Source organism: Cavia porcellus, unplaced genomic scaffold, assembly GCF_034190915.1.
Source record: "Cavia porcellus strain 051 isolate PalLab524CR breed Dunkin Hartley unplaced genomic scaffold, mCavPor4.1 scaffold_11, whole genome shotgun sequence".
NCBI classification, from domain to species: Eukaryota; Metazoa; Chordata; class Mammalia; order Rodentia; family Caviidae; genus Cavia; species Cavia porcellus.
Window position 1 is genome coordinate 54,092,823 of NW_026947494.1, and position 19,606 is coordinate 54,112,428.

The 19,606-nt window shown below is 35.1% G+C and overlaps 3 protein-coding genes across 9 annotated transcripts in view; 2 read left to right on the forward strand and 1 right to left on the reverse strand.

The window, feature by feature from the left end:
- Trim23 (tripartite motif containing 23) overlaps positions 1-13,054 on the reverse strand; it is a 47,200-nt gene extending 34,146 nt beyond the window's left edge. For 2 of the 4 annotated variants that reach the window (XM_013153970.3, XM_003461594.5), the window contains exons 1-5: positions 12,878-13,054; positions 9,056-9,218; positions 4,011-4,132; positions 2,839-3,117; positions 1,644-1,826 (exon numbers count right to left, since the gene is read on the reverse strand). In XM_013153970.3, coding sequence (XP_013009424.2) covers positions 1,644-1,826; positions 2,839-3,117; positions 4,011-4,132; positions 9,056-9,218; positions 12,878-12,958 — 828 coding nt within the window. In that variant the 5' untranslated portion in view covers positions 12,959-13,054. Of the gene's footprint in view, positions 1-111; positions 1,532-1,580; positions 1,827-2,838; positions 3,118-4,010; positions 4,133-9,055; positions 9,219-12,877 lie in introns of those variants that run through there. The other 2 variants (XM_063258249.1, XM_063258251.1) reach the window with 2 other exon arrangements.
- Positions 13,055-13,500: 446 nt separating this feature from the next.
- Trappc13 (trafficking protein particle complex subunit 13) overlaps positions 13,501-19,606 on the forward strand; it is a 47,724-nt gene continuing 41,618 nt past the window's right edge. For 2 of the 3 annotated variants that reach the window (XM_063258252.1, XM_063258253.1), the window contains exon 1: positions 13,501-13,659. In XM_063258252.1, coding sequence (XP_063114322.1) covers positions 13,614-13,659 — 46 coding nt within the window. In that variant the 5' untranslated portion in view covers positions 13,501-13,613. Of the gene's footprint in view, positions 13,660-16,175; positions 16,286-19,606 lie in introns of all 3 variants that reach the window. The other variant, XM_063258254.1, reaches the window with a different exon arrangement.
- Positions 13,502-17,730, forward strand: Shld3 (shieldin complex subunit 3). Of its 2 annotated transcripts, XM_063258260.1 has the most exons (3): positions 13,602-13,659; positions 16,176-16,285; positions 16,816-17,730. In XM_063258260.1, exon 3 carries the CDS (start codon positions 16,930-16,932, stop codon positions 17,680-17,682), a length of 753 nt encoding a protein of 250 aa, XP_063114330.1. In that variant the 5' UTR covers positions 13,602-13,659; positions 16,176-16,285; positions 16,816-16,929; the 3' UTR covers positions 17,683-17,730. The 2 variants fall into 2 exon arrangements, with proteins under 2 accessions (XP_063114329.1, XP_063114330.1); XM_063258259.1 differs by lacking the exon at positions 16,176-16,285 and having other exon boundaries at positions 13,502-13,659.

Below are 19,606 nucleotides of genomic sequence, written 5' to 3' on the forward strand. Positions count from 1 at the left end.
AGTAGAGCTTTTCCTTCAACTACAGACTGAATGTCCAACTGTTTATAAATGACATCTCAAGCAAAATGCAATACCTAATCTCCAATCTTCCCGACCCCCACACCTAGTTACCTCCATCTCAGTAAATGGTAATTCCATCCTCCAGGTTGTTGAAGCCAAAAAGAAAAAATAGGGAGTCATCCTTAACATCTCTTTCACATACCACAACTAGTCCTTCTGCAAATTTCTCCTGACTGCAAAATGTATCCAGAATCTGCTCAGGGTTTACCAACTTCAATTCAAACAACTTTGTGCCAAGTATTATCATCTCTCACTTTGTTATTATAAGATATGAGCAAAATACACATTGAATGTTTAAATTTTTATATATTACATTAAAAGACACACTGCCATTAGCCCCATCAGAATACCTCCCTCAGTTCAAAAACATTTATTCCATCATTTTTGCTACTTTCTGAAGTAATTCTACAAGTGTTCTTTTGTGTCTTTACTTGGGCTGATCAAAAACACTATGAATGCTGCTACTAAGTGCCATCCACAGAAACACAGAACATTATGGTATATCGTCATCTTCCTTATTCAATGAATCTGGTACTGTGCAATTTCCGGCTCTATCACAAAGTCAAAATGATCATGAAAGGCAAATGTTTTGAATCAACTCAGTATATTAAGGTAGTCACAACAGCACAACTAAAGACAGTCACAAAAGAGAACTTCCAGAACTGTTTCAGAAAGTGGAAAGAATAAGTGTATCTTAGGCAAGAGAAAGCATTCTAAAAGTGATTAATGTTAATGTGTATTTTACCGTGGCAATTTTTTTATATAAACATTCATTGTATTTTTCAATCATACTTGATATAATAGCTTCTAACTGGTCTGTCTGACCCTCCAAGTTACCTGACAATTAATATCAACAACCAATCGCTAAGACCTACAAATCCATCTTACTCTCCATTCTTACTACTCTAGTGGTACAGGCCATTAACATTTCAGATTTAGAAACTTTTAACAATGCCTTAATAGATCTTCTTGCCTTCAATATCTTGTTCTTCAAATTCTTTTTCTGTATTTAAAAGCAATCTTTTAAATGCAAATCTGATTATGTCACTCTTACATCCATTCTTGAATGGCTCATCACTGCACTAAAAGAGGTTCCATAGTCTTAACATAACCAAAAAGATCTTCATGATTTAGCCTTTAACTCTCCAACCTCCAACCTTCTTGCCATAGAGTTTTGAGAGGCTGAGTGAATTTTAAGTGTCTTCAGTAAGTCCAATCCTCACTTTTCAGCATTTTAACATGTCTACCCTTTCTAGAACAGCTCACTCATCACACTCTTCTCCCTGATTAAACTCCTTCAAATCCCCAATTAGACATGCCTTCTTCCAAGAAGCCTTCTCTGACTCATACAAGTTATTACCCCTTTTATATGCACTGCACACTTCCCTACCCACCACACAAAAGTTTTCACACTAACACACTGCCTCCTTTTCATAATGGATTTACAACTTCCATGAAAACCATACTTTTAAAATAGTCACTAGTGCAGTATCAGCACACTGTAATTGTGCAATACTTACTAGAAGGTGAAAAGGTGAGAATAAAAAAAGATAAGATTTAAAAAGAAGAAAAAAAATCCATACATGTTCCGTGTGAGCCATTCCAATTCCATCTTCTACTATTTGTTCTCCTCCTTCAATATGCTGAACGATTCCAATTAATTTTCTAGAATAATCTGAGATTTCCTCAGTGAAGGTCCGTATGCAGTGAGCCATATCTAAAATCGATGCTCGGATCTGGTTAGCTTCTGGTTCCAATACTGAATGCTATAAAATACAACATAATTATAGAATTCACAATATTGACTAAAGATATAAAAACTGCTTTAAATTCTGCTTCCTAATATAACAAATATCAGCCACAGCTGGCTTTTATAACACTTTTTTAAAAAGCACAGCATAAGAAGGTAAAAACACTTTTACTTCTTTGCAAGAGAACTATATTACAAAGAAATAATTTAAAATTTGGAAGTTCATTCATCAGACAAGAAAATCATACCTTAGGCCAGAGGTATAACTCAGCAGCATAAGCATTTGCCTGCCAAATGCAAGGTCCTGAGTTCAATTTTCCATATGAAAAAATAATATAAAATTATACCAATAATAGTTCATCAGTAGACATAAATACTATGAAATTATCCTATGTATTATGAAAATATGCACATAAAGAAAGCTTTTGTTTCCTACTAGAAAGTACCCCCCTCGGCCTTTTGGAGGTACTAGGGATTGAACCAGGACCAACAACATGTTAGGCAAGCATTCTACCACCAAGCTACCCTAGCCCTTTTATTTCTAGAATTTTACTCTGAGACAAGGTCTTAGTGAATTGCACAGGGAGACTCAAATTTGCAATCTTTCTGCCTGAGGTTCTCTGGTAATTAGGATTAGAGGTATATGCCACCATACCTGCTTACAAACATATTTTTCAGTAGAGTCATTAAAGCCTGAAATTTTATGACATTCAGAAATCTTTCAAGTTAGGTATGGTAGCACATGTCTACATTTTCAGCATTCAGGTACTTGAGACAGGAGGACTGCTCTGAGTTTAAGAGCAATCTAAACTACACAGCAAGACCCTGTCTCTTTAAAAAAAAAAAAAAGAAAGAAAGAAAGAAAGAAAGAAAGAAAAGAAATCTGATTTCTTTTCATGCTACCAAGACCAACCCACACATCACTTAATTCTTCAATTCTTCATTTTAGCATAAAGAACCAGGTCAGGGAAAATGAATTAATAGGCTAGTAAACTATCTAGAGTCATCCAACTTAACAAAATTCATACCTTATGACCTTGATGTTTTCCATATTCTTTGCAGACACAGCACATGAGTGGGCAGGTCTGACAACCTTCTTCCAAGCAAACAAATTCAATGGCATGTACTTGGTGCTGAGAGCACATGGTTTTCTCATGAGGTTTATCAGCTAGAGGCACTCGCCTGTGCTTTGCTAATGTCTTTGTAGAATGAGTAACTTGAGAACACTCTGAGCACAAGTGAGTTGCACACACAGTACAATATACAGATGCAACATGAGCTTCATCTTCATCACAACGAATGATACTCTAACAAACAAAAAATTAATGGCTTAAAACTGAATCCAGTCAATGACAGCAAATTTTGAAATGTAAAACCGCATAATCTTAGATTTATATATGCTAAAACAGAATATTTCTTAAACCAGTTTTGTCAAGTGGAATATATTTGAGCAAAGAAAAACAAACCAATGCAAAGAAAAAATGATTTGCAAGCTAGGCATCTCCCAGAACAGTTTCAAAGAACTTCAATCAACAATGTGGTCAGGTAAGATTTATTTTAAAAAGTTGAAGCAAGATAGAGAAAATAACTTCACTGGGTACAGCTTAGTCAGTCAACCAATCAATTGTCTATGGGCAACCAACCACTGTTTAGAAACTGATTAAACAAACTGTGACTATATTCAATATAGGCTTACTCTGTTGGGCCTAACACAGATTCATGACCTCCCATGAGTTCTATTTAAGAACAAAAATGTATTTATAACTAAGCTACTACTGTCTTTAAGACAGTTTCCATCTATGGGGAACGGTCTCTTTCATGCAGTTTTTTATTGTTAGTATTGTACTTCACTGTTGACTAATACACATTTGCACCACTGTAATGCAACTTACACATTTTTTGCTATTCTAATCCTATTATTCACTCTACCCTTGGGTACAATTGAAAATAAGTAGGAAATTTTACACATAAAACATAGCTTAGGAGTAGTACTTTCAAATAATTCAAGTTTCAGTTCTACTTTTGTTATGCTGGGTGGAGTATAGCCTTAAGTATAATGTAATAAAAAGCAGTGTTTCCAGAAATTTATCTGCTAAAGTAAGTAAAGTACTATTGTGTTAATAATAGAAAATATTTTAAACTGAGGGAAAGTTATCTTGTAACATCTTGTAACAAACATTTTACCAAGTTCAATCAATACCTCTCCAGATACACCAATGGCTTCTTCTGCAGCTCCATACTGACCAATATGTCCATTTTGCAGTCGTTCTAAAAGCTCCAATAAAGCAAAATTTTTTTTCAATCCCCAAACACCTGAATCTCCTAGAACATAAAAACAAAAATTACATGTAACAAGATGTAATATTAATCTTTTTATCACAGAGTCCAAGACAAGTCTCACTTCGACTTGTGTATCCCAGGCTGGCCTCAAATTCACAATCCTGCCTCATTTATTCTAATTATTGAGAGTACAGGCATGGGATTAATAAATGTCTAAATCCTAAAATAAATGTCTAAAATAAGGTCTAACCTATAAATTTCAAAATTTCTCCATCTCTTTTTCATTCTATAACAATTGCTTTGTTAGTGCTCTTTCTAGAAAACAGAATTCCTTAGCATTCCAAGTAGAAACATACTTTATTTATTTTTTGAAACAAGGTTTCACTATGCAATTCAGGCTGGCTTTGAACTCACTGTGTCATTTAGGTTGGCCTCTAACTCACAGCAATCCTTCTGACTCCCGAGTCCTGGGATTACAGGTGTTGGGCCACTATATCTAGCTAGAAACATACTTAAAATTCTCCTATTCTATCAATTAACTTTACAAATCTTATTTTATCACTTAACTTAATATACAACAAATACTTTCAGATTTTTTTCACTGTGATCTACAATAAGAAATATCAATACATACCTGTAACTGAAATAAAAGTTCTACAAAGCCAATATTCACTTTTGTATGTGTGTAAGTGTGGTACTGGAGAGTAAATGAGGCCTATGTACTGAGCTACATATCCAGCCCTTTTACGTTTTTTCTTTCTCTTTTTTTTCTCACTAAAGACACTAAGTTGCCCATGCTAGCCTTGAATTTGCAATTCCCTTGCCTCAGCCTCCCATACTGCTGGGATTACAGATGTATGTCATCATACCCCAATATTTACTTTCAAAGCAGTGTAAAATATACTGCTATTTTTATTCCTTTTAAAAATGCTGCCGGGGCTGGGGATTTAGCTCAGTGGCATAAGCGCCTGCCTTGTAAAGCAGGCAGTCGTGAGTTCGATCCCCGGTACTGATAAAAACGAAAAAGACAAAAAAAAAAAAAAAAAAAAAGTGCTGCCGAGGTGGAGAGTAACGAAGTGGTAGAGCATGTGCAAGGTCCTACGTTCAATTTCCAGAATAAAAGAAAAAATCCTGTTCACAACCCATTAATTTTCATGATTATGATTCGTATCTGTAAACCACCATATAAAGATAAACTCAACCAAAGAAAAAAATCCATCTGTAAGTAAACTGTAACTATGACACCTAAAGGTAAGAGTTATCTCAGTTGCTAAGCCTAAAATGATTCATTCCCTAAAACCTTTCTTTAAACAATAGCAGTCAATGACGATAAAGTACCTTCTCACACAAATATACAGAGCCTCATACTAAGGCAAGACAATAATCCTCTTAAAACACTACAGACATAACTGAAAAAGTATAAACTAACCCTTTTCTCTAAGTCTCACCATAAATAAAGCCAGATTAAAAAAACCATATATTGCTTTCTCTGTCTATCTCTCTGTCTCACAAATATGAGTGTGCACATACATACAAACTCTCTGAGCCTATAAATAGAAGTCAGATCTTTCAGCAGTTGGGAGGACTATCTGGCACAGTGAATTTCTACACAACAAATACTATATAATACTGGAGCTATATATATGTATGATAGCTAAATGAGTATCTGTGTAAAAACATAAGGAGCCAATGTCTAACAGAGCTCTTCTTTTCTTGAAAATGAAAAGTACTGCTTAATACTATTCTTCACCAAAAAGGATGAATAGAAAGAAACTAAGCATCTTTATCACCTCCCTCCCAAGTGCCATCATGTAATCCACTCAGTATGTCTCCTGCAGGCTTGCCACCTTACAAAGCCTTCTCCTTGTAATTTTTTACACATGTTCTATAACAACACATAAGCAACAACAGAGCACTATTCATTCCATTTATATAAAGTAAAAACACCAGGGCAGTGGTAAAGTGCTTGCCTAGCACGCACATGGTCCTAGATTCAATCTTTAGTGTCAGAGAAAAATAAAAAATAAAAAAACCAAAAATGTAACCTTGACAATTTTTCAAATATTCAATCATTATAGTATAAACAAAAATATATAAGTGTCCAGCAGTATCTATATGCTTTACTGCCAAGTATGTCATTAATAATTCAATAACTATCAAAATGATCTTCATGGTGTAAAACAACAAAGATTTTGTTTTTGTTCATGTAACACCTTAGAGAGTCATGGAAGCCAGGCGTAGTGGCAGATGCCTATAATCCCAGCATTTGGAAGCCTAAGGCAAGAGGACTGTTTCAAGTTTGAGGCCAGCCTGGGCTACATAAGGAGTTGAAGGCCAGCCTGAAATGCATAGCAAAACTCTGACTGAAAAAGACCAAAAAAAAAAAAAAAAAAAAAAAAAAAAGAAGAAGAAGAAAGAAAGCCAAGAAATCTCTGTTCCCCACTGTCCATGATGACAGACCTAATATCCAAGATCATCTATCAGGATATCTTGGAAAAATATCCAAGGTCATCCATCATGAACTACTATAAACTTCCTTGTAATGAGGTCTACTTAGAAGTTCACATGTCAATTCTGTTCTCATTTCACTGGTTAAATGAAAACTGCATATGCACACCTAACTATAAGAGGACAAGAAAGTATAAATTTACCATATGGACAGAAAAGGAGAAACAGAAATACTGCTAATCAGTATTAGCATCTACTGAGATTCTTCTTGGACTACAGAAAAATTCTGATTATGACCTTTACCATTAGTGATAGTTTTCTTTTCAAAAAAAGAGTTAAGGAGCCAGGGAATATAGCTCATCAGCACAAGTACCTGTTTGGCAAGTGTGTGGTCGTGAGCTCAATCCCTGGTACCAAAAAAAAGAAAGAATTTAAAAAATCATTTTTCCTTCTTTCCACTTTTCTATTTTTCCCAAATTTTCAACAATGTATATAAACATTCCTATGATAAAATTAAAAACAAATTTTTAAAAAATTACTTCCTATGCCAGAAAATCCCAGCACTTGGGAAACTGAAACAGGAGGATCACTGCAAGTTCAAGGCCAGTCTAGGCTACACAATGAGTTCAAAGATAGCCTGAAATACATAGTGAGACCCTATCTAAAAAATAAAATAACATAAAATAAAAAATTACATCCAACTATATCAAAGAGAACTAACACATATTCTAAACTGCAAACACATGAAAAAAAATCAAAACTATCTAAATACTATAGTAATTACAAACTCTTAACTAAGGGAGATTTTTTTCTAATGTTCATATGATAGTATTCATGTTGGATTTCAATTTAAGATGCAACCAACCATTCCTTGCAATAAATTTCTATTGTAAACATTCAATATGTTAATATCTCATCCTGTGAAATTAATGTAAAAAAGATATAGTGCTTCTTAAAACAGTAGAAGAAAGGTTCTAGCCTTCATCTGTCAAAGTTACTTTCTGTAAGTATAATTTTTTATAAAAAATTGATACACAGTATCAATGTCATAAAAATGTCAAAGTAAAAGAACAAAAGAACAGAGAGATCTTCACTACCTCTATTATTTCCTGGCTTACAAGAAATTATGTTACCCATAATGATTTATCACTATCCTGTATTAGTTATCTGGTAAATAGACTTATACCAAAAATGACTAAAACCACATTTCTTCACATTGTAAAGCCCTGTGGTCTACAACTATTGTACTCTTGCTTACTCTGCAAGTGGATACATTATTCTAAATGTGTTCAACTATATGTAGTAGTACAACTATTCTAAAATAAGTCTTGCATGATGCTACTGACCAGAAAAAAGTGGTGGCTCTAAATGCTTCAGAGAAAATTTCTTTATCTAAAAAGAGAAAACTTACAGAAATGAAATTACATTTGTAAAATAAATGTTCCAATGTTAGTAAGTTATTATCTCCAAATCTGATATACCAAGTAATAACTTGTTTCAAGATATACAAAGTTTGAGAAGTATGCAAGAAACTGAAAACAATTCCTAAGACCTTTAATTCATTTTAGTAGAAAATAAGGAGTAGTTATTAAAAGATACAAACACTTCTGTCTCTGAAACTAATAAAGAAAAATATGATGAAGCCAGTCACTGGGATGTACATCTGTAATTCCAGCACTCATCAATTTGAACCTAGCCTGGGGAATTCAGGGACTAAGGTTTTATCTCAAAATAAAAAAATGACTGGGGATGTAGCTCAGTGTGAAGGGTTTGGGTTCAATTTCCAGTACTGCAAAAAACATAAATAGATAATAATTTAAAAAATAAGCTGGATGTGGTGGCTCATGCCTGTAATCCCAGCACTCGGGAGGCTGAGGCAGGAGGATCACTGCAAGTTCGAGACCAGCCTGAGCTACAAAGTGAGCTCAAGGCCAGCCTGAACTGCAAGTGAGACCCTGTCTCCAAAAGACAAAAAAATAAAAAAATAAAAAAATAATAATAATAATAATTTAAAAAATAAAAAGTTGCTAAGAGTAAAATGATTCATCTTTATTTTCATTATAGGCTCGTTCACTTGGAAAGAAAATATTTTTATTGGACTAATGGTGTCACGTAAATTAATCTCTGATGGTTACATTATCATTTCTTTGAACAGGGTAATATGTATAACTCAGGTGTCTTAAAGCTGTTCAGGTATAATTACTAAATATAAACATCTCAAAAGATGAAATACTAGTAATTAACGCTAAACTAGTTTACAGTTAGAAGATGTAAGTAATAGATTCTTCAATTTGTTTTAATAGTCTTTGGAACTTTATATTTTTTATGTAAAGAAATTATTTCAAGTTGGGCATGGTGGCACATGCCTATACTTCAGAGGCTGAGACAGGAGGATCACTACAAGTTCAAGGTCAGCGTGAACTACACAGCAAGACCCTGTCTCAAAAACAAAAGCAAATATTTCAAATGTCACAATGATAATTTTCAATCTTAAATTCATACAAATAATTTTCCTACCTAGATCTGTTACTTGACGATCAAATGGGCAACGTATTGCTCTTCCATGAAGAGGCAAGCGAGTGAGACAGTCATGACACACTGTGTGGCCACAAAGCAGGAGGCGAGGAATTTTGTCTCCTTGCAAAGAAAAGACATCTTCACAGACTCCACATTCCAGAACCTAGCATTTAAAACAGAAACATATGCGTTTAAATAGTTTTAAAAGCAAGCATTTTTTAGGGTTTAAAAAAAAAATGAATGAATTAATATAATGAGTATAATGAATTAATCTTGTTACTTTTTTCCTTTGTGAAAAAAAATTTTTTTAAGTTATAAAACCTTAAATCACTTTTTGTCATTCCAGCCAACGGACCTTGACAAAATGATCATACTGAATGAAATCTCCTTGAAGTGATAGGGACAAAGATAATGTTGTAAATTAGTATCATTTATTTTTTAAAAACTGAATCATTAATAATATATAAAACTACCTACATTCTCAAGCATTTTCTGTGCAACTACCTTATCGACATTAAACTAACATTAATTTCAATAAAAATCTAAAATACATGGTATTGGGCCAGGAATATAGTTCAGCAGTACAGCACCTGTCTGGCAAGCATGAGGTCCTCAGTTTGAGTCCTGGTACCACAAAAATAAATAAATACATAATAAATAAATAAATAAAATGTGAGGATGACAGCTGTCCTTCTAAATGATAAATAACTTGTAAGAAAAGGTTATAAATAATTTTTAAGTATTTCTAGTATCCATTCCCATCAAATAATGTAAAAGCAAACAACCAATCGACTGAAATAAGCAATCAGCTATAGTGTTTCACAACTTTAATCAATCTAAAAAACACAAATAACTATTCTATTGTACGTCAAATTCCTGTGCCTCCTATTTAAGATCAAGCCAGGCATGGTAAGCCAGTATGGGCTCCATAGCAAGACCTTGTCTCCAAACAAACCAACCCCAAAACCAAAACAAAACCAAAAAAGTATCACCCAAGTGCAGTAGTGCCCATCTACAATGTCAGTTACTCGGGAGGCTAAAACAGAAGAATCTCAAGTCTGATTCCAGTCTAGAGAATTAAATGAGCTTCTGACTCACAATAGTTTTTTAAAAGGCTAGGTATGTACCTCACTGCCATGCAATAGGCCCCAAGTTCAATCACCAGTACTACCATAACACACACACACACACACACACACGCACGCACGCACGCACGCACGCACGCACGCACACACACACAGATATACACACACATATACACAAAGCCATATTAAAAGTCTGCTGATTAGTAAACCAGAAATCTAAAATCATGTATATAATACAGCAAGAAATTCTCCTGCAAAACCTACGAATAGAAATTGTAACATAAAAAATGAAATCCCAGATAGGAAAAAAATTTTACATGTCACAAATCATCAAAAAAGCTTCAAAATGTATGTATAAATCAAATTTTCATCAACTAGGTCACACTTAAATAGACTCTCTAGGAAAAAAACCTTTTGTGCTTCTTTTTTTATGTTAATTACCAAACAGTATCAGTTTTTTGTGTTTTCTCTAGTGATCACCTTGTTCATTTAAAAGAGGCCACTTTACACAATACTAGCATTATGTACTTCAACCTTTACCTTCCAAAGAATACTTGTCACATTCTCAGAAAGCATTCTTACTATATAGTTCAGGAACATTTTGTATTTAAAGATGAAAATGAACAAGGTGTATGGCTACTATATCAAATGCTATGCACTAACAAACTAGACTTACTGCTGGGCATGGTGGCACACATCTATAACCCCAGCACTTAGGAGGCTGAGAGAAAAGAATTCCTGTGAGATGGAGACCAGCTGGGCTACACCATGAATTCAAGGCCAGCCTGAACCCTGTCTCAAGAAACAAACAAACTAACAAACAAAAACCCCAAAATTGGAGTTACGTCGGGCTTTGGTATACTTTTGAGATGATAAAATAAACGGTAGCAAAAATACTAATGGCAATAATACAATTATGGTGTGAAATTTCTAGTTCATAAATAATATGTAGATATTTTCCACTTAGCAAAAGCACAATTCAAAAATTAAAATCTCAACTATTCAATATGCCTAATAAAGACGGATGCTCAGGTAGAGCAGACAGGCACTGTACTGCTGAGTTATATCCTCAGCCCTCTTCAGCTATACCAATACCTTCAAAATAACTTCATTACTATACAAAAGTCAATGAAGGAATGGGGAGGGGAAGGAGATGAAGGGGACAGACATAAAAAGAACTACGATATACTAAGATAAAAATTTGTAAAAATATATACAAAGATGGATGTAGCGTAGTGATAGATCACTTGCTTAGGTTGTGCAATGCCCTATATTCAATTCCCAGCACCACTAAATAAATAAGTAAATAAATAAATAAAATAAAATATATACGCACAAAAGGTCAATTGATTCAACTACCAACACTGATTGATACTGAGCCATCGATATAAATATCTCATTTGTAGTCACATAAACCAACTTTAGGAGTTCAGGAAGCTGAGGCAGGATTGCACCAAGTTTGAGGCCAGCCGGGGCTACAAAGTGCGTTGGAGTTCAAGGCCAGCCTGAACTGCACGGCGAAACCCTGTCTCTAAAAACAAAATAAAACAAACGAACAAAACAACTTCAGGTGAAAAGTCATAAATATCTATTATTCATGACATTGGAAGAACCAGAATTATTTGATTCAGTTGTTCTGAATTGGGATTGCACTTTAAAATGATTTCTAAGAACTAAAAAAAAAAAAAAAAACACTGATCTCAACATAGAGCGTACTAATAGTTTTTACAAAGTCCTCAATTTTCCTAATATGTTGCCATGAATGAGAATTACCAACCTGTTGGTATACAGATGATCTTGAAGTTTATGAACCACTGAAATGTTTCTTTTCATATTTTTCCATATTATAATGAAAGCCACAGTATGTTTTACCTGTTTCAATTGACTTTTTTAATAAATTCATTTTGGACAATATATATGTAGTAGAATCTCAAAATTTCCAAACAGACAATTTTATGCATCCTAGCATTAGAGCCTATTTTGCAGGTGAGAGACTTCTTAAAACTTGTGAAACTGTACTACCAAGAGTGGAGGACTAATATTCCTATTACCACAGAAGTAATGCAAAAGTGAAAAACTCAGACTTTAGAGTCAGTCAACCCTGTGCTTTTGTCAATACTATGTTAATCTAAAACTTTCCTTCCAAATAAATTGGTAATTAGTATCTATCTTGTAAGTAAACACTGACAAACTAAAACACACAAGTAGCTCCTGGGGAATAATAATAGCTCAATTTAATATTTTAAAATGCTAATCGAGCCACATGTGGTGGCTCACACTTGTAATCCCAGCACTCGCGAGGCTGAGGCAGGAGGATAGCTGCCAGTTCGATACCAATCTGGCTACAAAGTGAGTTCAAGGCCAGTCTAAATTTCATAGTGAAATCCTGTCTCAAAAAGAGAAGGGTGAGAAAGGAAAAAAAATTTCTGTTTAGCTTAACTAAAAGCAGAGCACTTGGGAGTAACTCCTTCAGGCCCACAGGGGCCTTTTCACAAATGACCCGTTGTCGATGTTAACATCTGGCGTGAGCCGACTAGGCAATTTCAAACCAATGAGATAAAGAACGTGAGGGGAAGGCAAGAATTGCAAGGCCAAGTACAGCCCCGATACCGCGCATCCCGTCCACGTCCAAGGAACCTGGGCCGCAGCGATGCAGGATGAACCGAAAGGATGCAGGTCTGCAGGATGAACCGAAAGGAGGCTGACGATGGAGAACGGAGCACGCAAGATCCCTCACCTTCACCACAGCCGTTCCCCGGGTGCCCTGTCGCCCACTGTCTAGCCCCGCTCCAGGCTTGTTTACAACCAGAGTAGCCATCCTGGGAGGAGCTGCACCGCAGACAACCCTCAGAACCTCCAACTGACAGGCGGGTAGGGCAGCCACTTACCCACAAGCCTCTGCGCCCGCCCCTAGTGCACAGGCGCTGTTCGACCTGGGGCGCCTCTCTCTGCCTTCTGCCGCCTCTTCCCGGCCATTGGCTGTTGGGCTGCACATTTTTGCGCATGGACACTTAGATACCAATCCGAGCTGGGACTGGGGAACTACATGTCCCTGCATGCAATGCGATTTTTGGTAAATTAAAAATCCCAACACGCCACTTCCCTTTTCATACATTTTAATATGTGTATGTATATATATGTATATACATATATAATTTTTTATTTAAAACTCTAGCATTGTAGATATCTGCGAGGCCTGAGAGTGACATTTTTAAATCTTGATGTGTGATTGGAGATGGATAGGCCTAGGCATAGGTCTTTAAACGAAAAGAGATGGCTTTGGTGAAAACAAGCTGTTGGGCCTGTAAAAAATAATTTAAGGTAGTAAAAAGAGAATTTAAATTATCGCCAGCAGAAAGAAGTTGGGAGTGTTTTTGACCCCGGGTCTTCCCAGACGCTCATTGTGGTTTCCTTCCGGGTCGGCTTGAACCTCCCAAGGTCCCGTACGCAGCGGGTCTAGCGTGTGGGTCAAAATGGAAGTGAATCCCCCCAAGCAGGAGCACCTGCTGGCGCTGAAAGGTAAGCTTTTGCGAACTTGCTTCCCCTTTTTCTGCTTTCTCCCTTGTCTCACTATTTCTCGAAGTTTTTGCCGCATAAACTTGTCCCCCAGCACGTAGGTATTGTCGTTCTTAAGCACTGTCCGCGGACGCCCACTTTGCTTTTGGCAAGGGCCGAACCGGTTTCACGCTTCTGGTTTGTAGATTCAAAAACCTATTAGATTGACAGAGATACCTGGTAAGTCTGATTTGTGCTACTGCAATCACCAGGTTTTAGCTACAAAACCAGACGTCCTGGCCCGGTTTAGGAGATGTCTGTAATCTGTAGTAAATTACATCGAATTTAAAGTGGGGGTTTTTGCCTTTTTTCTTGCTTTTAACGTGGCACAGACCAAACTACAAGGCATCAGTTTTATCTGTAATATTAGTATTGCAAGATAATGTCAATGATTTAACAGTACATGGTACTACAGACAGTATCTAACAAATTTATTAGAACTTTTTGCAGTTTATTTCAAAGCACTGTGCATGTAGGAAATACAGTATGTCCAAAATCTCTTGTCGGTTTTCATTTTTTGTGCACCACAATTTTGAATTAGTTTGATTGCCTAGGGAAAACTTGCAAAACAGATTTTCCTGAAACCTTTTGTTTCATTTTTAAAATTTATATCATGTCTTCTACAACAAATGCACTTTTGATTTTCTCAGTGTTCTACTGTGTTGTTAATAATGCGCTCGTTCTCTCGCTAGTTCTCTATGCATATGAATTGCGCTTCCTTGTGGCACCCATTTAAAGACAATTCTCATTTCTTCTTCAACCCCTCTAATGTAGACACTGTACAGTTCGCCGGTTCCATTTGTTTTTGTTCGGTTATTTTGTTTTCTTGGTGTTTTTGAGACAAGGTCTCTCTGTATAGTTCAGGCCTGCCTTGAACTCCAGTAGTCTTTCTGCCTCATCCTGAGTGCTGGGATTGCAGGGATAAATCACCATGCTTGGCTTGAAGTATGTGGACTATATATTGCTTATGTCTCAGAGTTTAAGCAAATTTTCTAGAGATCATGTAGCTAGCAAGGAGTGATGGAAGCAGTGCTTCAAAACAAGGCCTGTCTCCATTTTTCCAAGACGGTGTGTTGCCTCATGAATGAAATAGCGTTTTCAGTGACCGTTATCTTACTGACTACTTTGATGGGAATTTCAAACAGTTGTATTGGTCCTATTGGTTGCTAGTTGTCGTTTTATATAAATTGTACACTGTTAAACACAGTTAAATTCTAGTAACATGGAGACTACTTGCCATCTGGAGTTTTTATTTTTCTGATACTCTTCATTTTTAAAAACAAGACACAGTGAAAATAGGAACTGTATTGAAGCAAACTAAAAGGACAGACCCTTTCAATTTCATTGATAGTTTGAGCTTTATTAAGTCTCTGTTGATATTTTTCCCATGGTTCTATTTAATCAAGAATTTTACAAGTTTTAATTTTAATGGTATGGGATATCAATTCCGTGGTTAAATTTACTTTCTTAAATATTAGTATCTAGGGGCTGGGGATTTAGCTCAGTGGCATAGTAAATTACATCAGTGGCATAAGCGCCTGCGTTGCAAGCAGGCAGTCGATCCCCGGTACAGATAAAAAGGAAAAAGACAAAAAATTAGTATCTAAAATGTTAAGATATTGTTTTGTTCCTCTTGAAAAGAGAAACTTTTGTTTAAAAAGAGCTCTTACAACTTCACTAGTCTCAGTGTAACATCTCATAAATTCAACCTATGAAAGACTTCCCAGAGACCTATCTTACAGTATAAAGGAGCAGGGCTGGGGATTTAGTTTAGCAGCATAAGTGCCTGCCTTGTAAGTGTGTGGTTGTGAGTTCAATCCCCAGTACCAAAAAAAACAAAAAACAAAAAACAAAAAAAACCCAACGTGAAAGAGTAACGAAGAAGGAAGGAAAAAAAGAATTTATTCTTGAAAGAATATTATCGCATAGTTACATTAAGAATTATGGATATTAAGACTCCCAGTCATGTACAGATGTGGTACATGACAGGAATTCCAACTCATGGTCATCCTAGCAATGGAGAATCCTCATTAATTGTTTAATGAATTTTGTGGGGAGAACTCAACCTCTTTTTTTTTTTTTTTTCTATAATAATTTGGGTATGAAAGAGTACTTTCTGCCTTTTGTGGCTTTGGGTCTGGTTAGGAAGCCTAACTTGTAGGTCCTGGAAGGCTCCATTCTTGTAACTGAGTGGTACAGAAACTTACTGTCAATGGCTTCATTCAAGGCAACTTGAGAACTGCTGTGTTCTGAGAGAAGAAGAGTATAAACTTCTTGCTCTTGTTCTACATTGGAATCCAGGAACTGTGGTAACTGGTTCTCATTACTGCATAACATTATTCCTAGAAGTCTGTCATAAAATCAGCAACTGACCTAGTTAAAATGTAAGGTTAAAACCATATTCAAATTATTTTTGTTTACCCCTGAAGATGAGAAATAATCATTAAGTATTCTTTTTTATTTATTTATTTTTGAGACAGTTCGTCAATAGGTAGAGCATGTTATCTTTGAACTCACGTATGTAGCAAGCCCAGGATGGCCTAAGACTCATGACAGTTATGTCTCAGCCTCCCAAGTGCTGGGATGACAGGTGGGTACCACCATACCTGGCTAATCATTAAGTAGTCTAACAATATATATATATATATACACACACATATATATTTGTCTGATGGATTTTGTAACATTTTAAAATGTAAAATAATTAATTTTCTCTAGTATAAATTAAAAATTACTGTTATCATTGACCTCAGTTCAGATGTCTCAACGTTTTAAATATTATATGAATCCAGTATTTATATGAATCATTGATTTATTATTCAGGAATAGTTTTAGGATTATTACCAGTTAACATGTTAATATTACTACCTCCAAGTCCTTTATATCTAGTTGAGTCAAACATGTTTTCTATTAATTTTAGGCAGGAATAATCTTAATAGGTAATTAAGTCTCTTATTTTGGTAAGAAAGAATTTTCAAGTTTGTGTATTGCATTCACCTTTACCAATAACATTTTGTTAAAATACCATATTGGGATTGGTTTTGATTTTTCCTTTTCTCCCTACCTATTTGTATGGAGGCTATCCCTACCATATCTTATTCTTTAATACTTCCACTTTAGGTCCTGTTTCCTCTGATTTGACAAGACAGACAATCTTGTAATAGTAAGTTACATTCTAGCTCTGAAGACTTTAAGAAGTTTTCTCTTCATTAAGAGTAACTGGATTACTGCAGAATGACTACAGAAGTAATATTACATTATCGACCATATGAGAGTGATCCCACACAACTACCGAAAATTGCAGAAAAGGCAATTCAAGACTTTCCTACTCGTCCACCATCAAGATTTATTCCTTGGTTTCCACATGATGGATCCAAACTTCCAGTTAAACCTAAAAGATCACCACCTGTAATTTCTGAAAAGGTAGCCGAAGATGTAAAACAGCACTTAACTATTTCAGAACATAGTATTAAATCACAGAGCTATGATTCCACAGTAGATCTCTTGGAGTTTCAACCTCATTTGGAAAAGCAGCACTTAATCCAGTCATACAAACTGAATGAACTGACAGCCTCCGGAAATCTGGATAAAAAATTAGAAAAAGGAAAACAGCACAGCAGGAGGTCTTGGAGTATTTCATTTGTCAGCACTAATTGTACTGAAAATATTTCTCCTTTGCCTAAAAAACTGCAAGATATTTTAAAGACACTAAATTTGCACTCACTTTATAGAGCACGATGGATAATAGAACACAGTGTATGTAACAACCAAACTTTGGAAGACATTTGGGTTCAACTTAATCACATTATCAAGCACAATGAACTTCCATCTTGTAACGCTACAATTCAGAGACATGTAGGGCAAATATGGGTGTTTTGTGATGTTATGTACTGTGAATATGTGGGAAACATTCTTAAAAGGAAATTAGCTCTTACTGGAAAAATTAATTTATTTGTGCGTAAATATGGTACTATTTTTAGTATGTAATGAAATCTGATTGTCAAAATTAATAGAATAAAAGCTTTGTGAAATCCATAGGCATGTATTTATTTAACAAATTGAAATGCTTACATTGGGCTAGGTGCTAGAATGTAGCCAAGAAGACAAACATGAACTTTCCCCTCACAGAGCATACCTTGAGGGTTTTAGTCAGACAAGCTTCTTCAGAAAAATGAGTGAACCTAATCCTACTAAAAAAAGCACACATTTGCTGTACAGTGTCCAGCATGGCAGGAGCTCAAAAATATATAGTAAATGTGATTTTTTAAAGGGATTATTTATAGCTTGGGCTAATAATGTTTTGAGGGTTTTTTTGTTTTGTTTTGTTTTTTAATCATTGGTACAGGGGATCGAACTCACAAGTGCCTGCTTGCAAGGCAGGCACTTATGCTGCTGAGCTAAATCCCCAGTCCCACTAATAATGTTTTAAACACAAGGAGTTAGCTAATTTTTACTACAGAGATAATCTTTTCTTGACAGGTTTCACTCTATCCACATACTGTTTTGTTCTTAATTACCTTTATACTATCTCAGATGAGACTCTTGTCTAGAATATAATTGTGCATAAATACTTCCAAAAATCAAGTGAAAAAACTATAGAGAGTAAGGGAAAGTTTTGGGGACAACTTCTTCCAATAACTCCTTCTTCTTTTATTTCATTAATCTCAATCCATTTATGATAGTTGCAGAGACTTCAAGAAGTTACTCAGTATTGCCTTTGAGGTTGGATAAAAGGTTGATATTATACAATCGTGAACAGTACATTTGGTTTATATTTTTCTGGGTGTCACAAGATTACTAAAGATTTTGGCTATCATGTTATGAGTCAGTGGATTTCAGAAATCAAAAATAATGTTAGCTGGAAAAACTAAATACTATAGTGATAAAAGCAAGTTTAAAAGAAACCAAAGAACTGATTATTAAATATCTTTTTTATGATTTATGAAAGGCTATCATTCTTTTTTATGATGTAATTGCTAGTTTAGTACAGAGGACCAAAAATATAAGGTACATTCAGAAATCATGAGATTCTTCTGATTTCATTTTTAAATACAAGAATCACACATTAAAAAGAGTGTCTTTGAGCTAGGCAAAGTGGCACATGTCTGTAACCCTAGCTTTCTGGACGGCTATACTTGGAGGATCACAAGTCTTGTTTTACTGATGATCTGTGAAAATTATTTTTAATTTATGATTTTTTTTTTTTTTTGTCTTTTTGAGACAGGGTCTCACTATGTAGTTCAGGTTTGCCTTCAGCCCCAGCTGGTCTCGAACTTGCAAATGGTTCTCCTGCCTCATCTCAAATATTGGGATTATAGGAATGTGCCACTAGACCCGGCTTTAATATGATTTTGAATAAAGTCATGTTAAATATTTGACTCTATTAAAGATAACCTTTTTTGGGACTGGGAATTTAGCTCAGCGGCATAAGCGCCTGCCTTGCAAGCAGGCAGTCGTGAGTTCGATCCCTGGTACCGATAACAAAAAAGACAAAAAAAAAAGATAACCTTTTTCACTTTTGTGTGCTAAAATATATAATTTGTTTGAGGAACCCACTTTAACTTTCAAGACAATATGAAATTATTTAGTAATCAGTTCTTTAGTTTTTTTAAAACTTGCTTTTATCGCTACAGTATTTAGTTTTTTCCAGCTAACATTATTTTTGATTTCTGAAATCCATAACTCATCATAAGACAGGAAATACTGAATTTTAAATCTTTATTTGATATTGGCATATTTTGGATTCTTCTCTAGATAGCTGTAGTAATACCCAAACTAATTTAGAAATTCAAAGAATAAAGAGAATTTTATATCTAATTCAAATTTCTCTATTTCCTTAATACTCTATTTTGATCAAAAGTCCTACTTTGAACTCAATGAGTTATTTCTATAATATGATTAGGTGTTTTTA

Excerpts from the sequence above, each read along its gene's own strand:
- Shld3 (XM_063258259.1), top strand. The coding sequence starts at position 16,930 with ATGACTACAGAAGTAATATTACATTATCGACCATATGAGAGTGATCCC.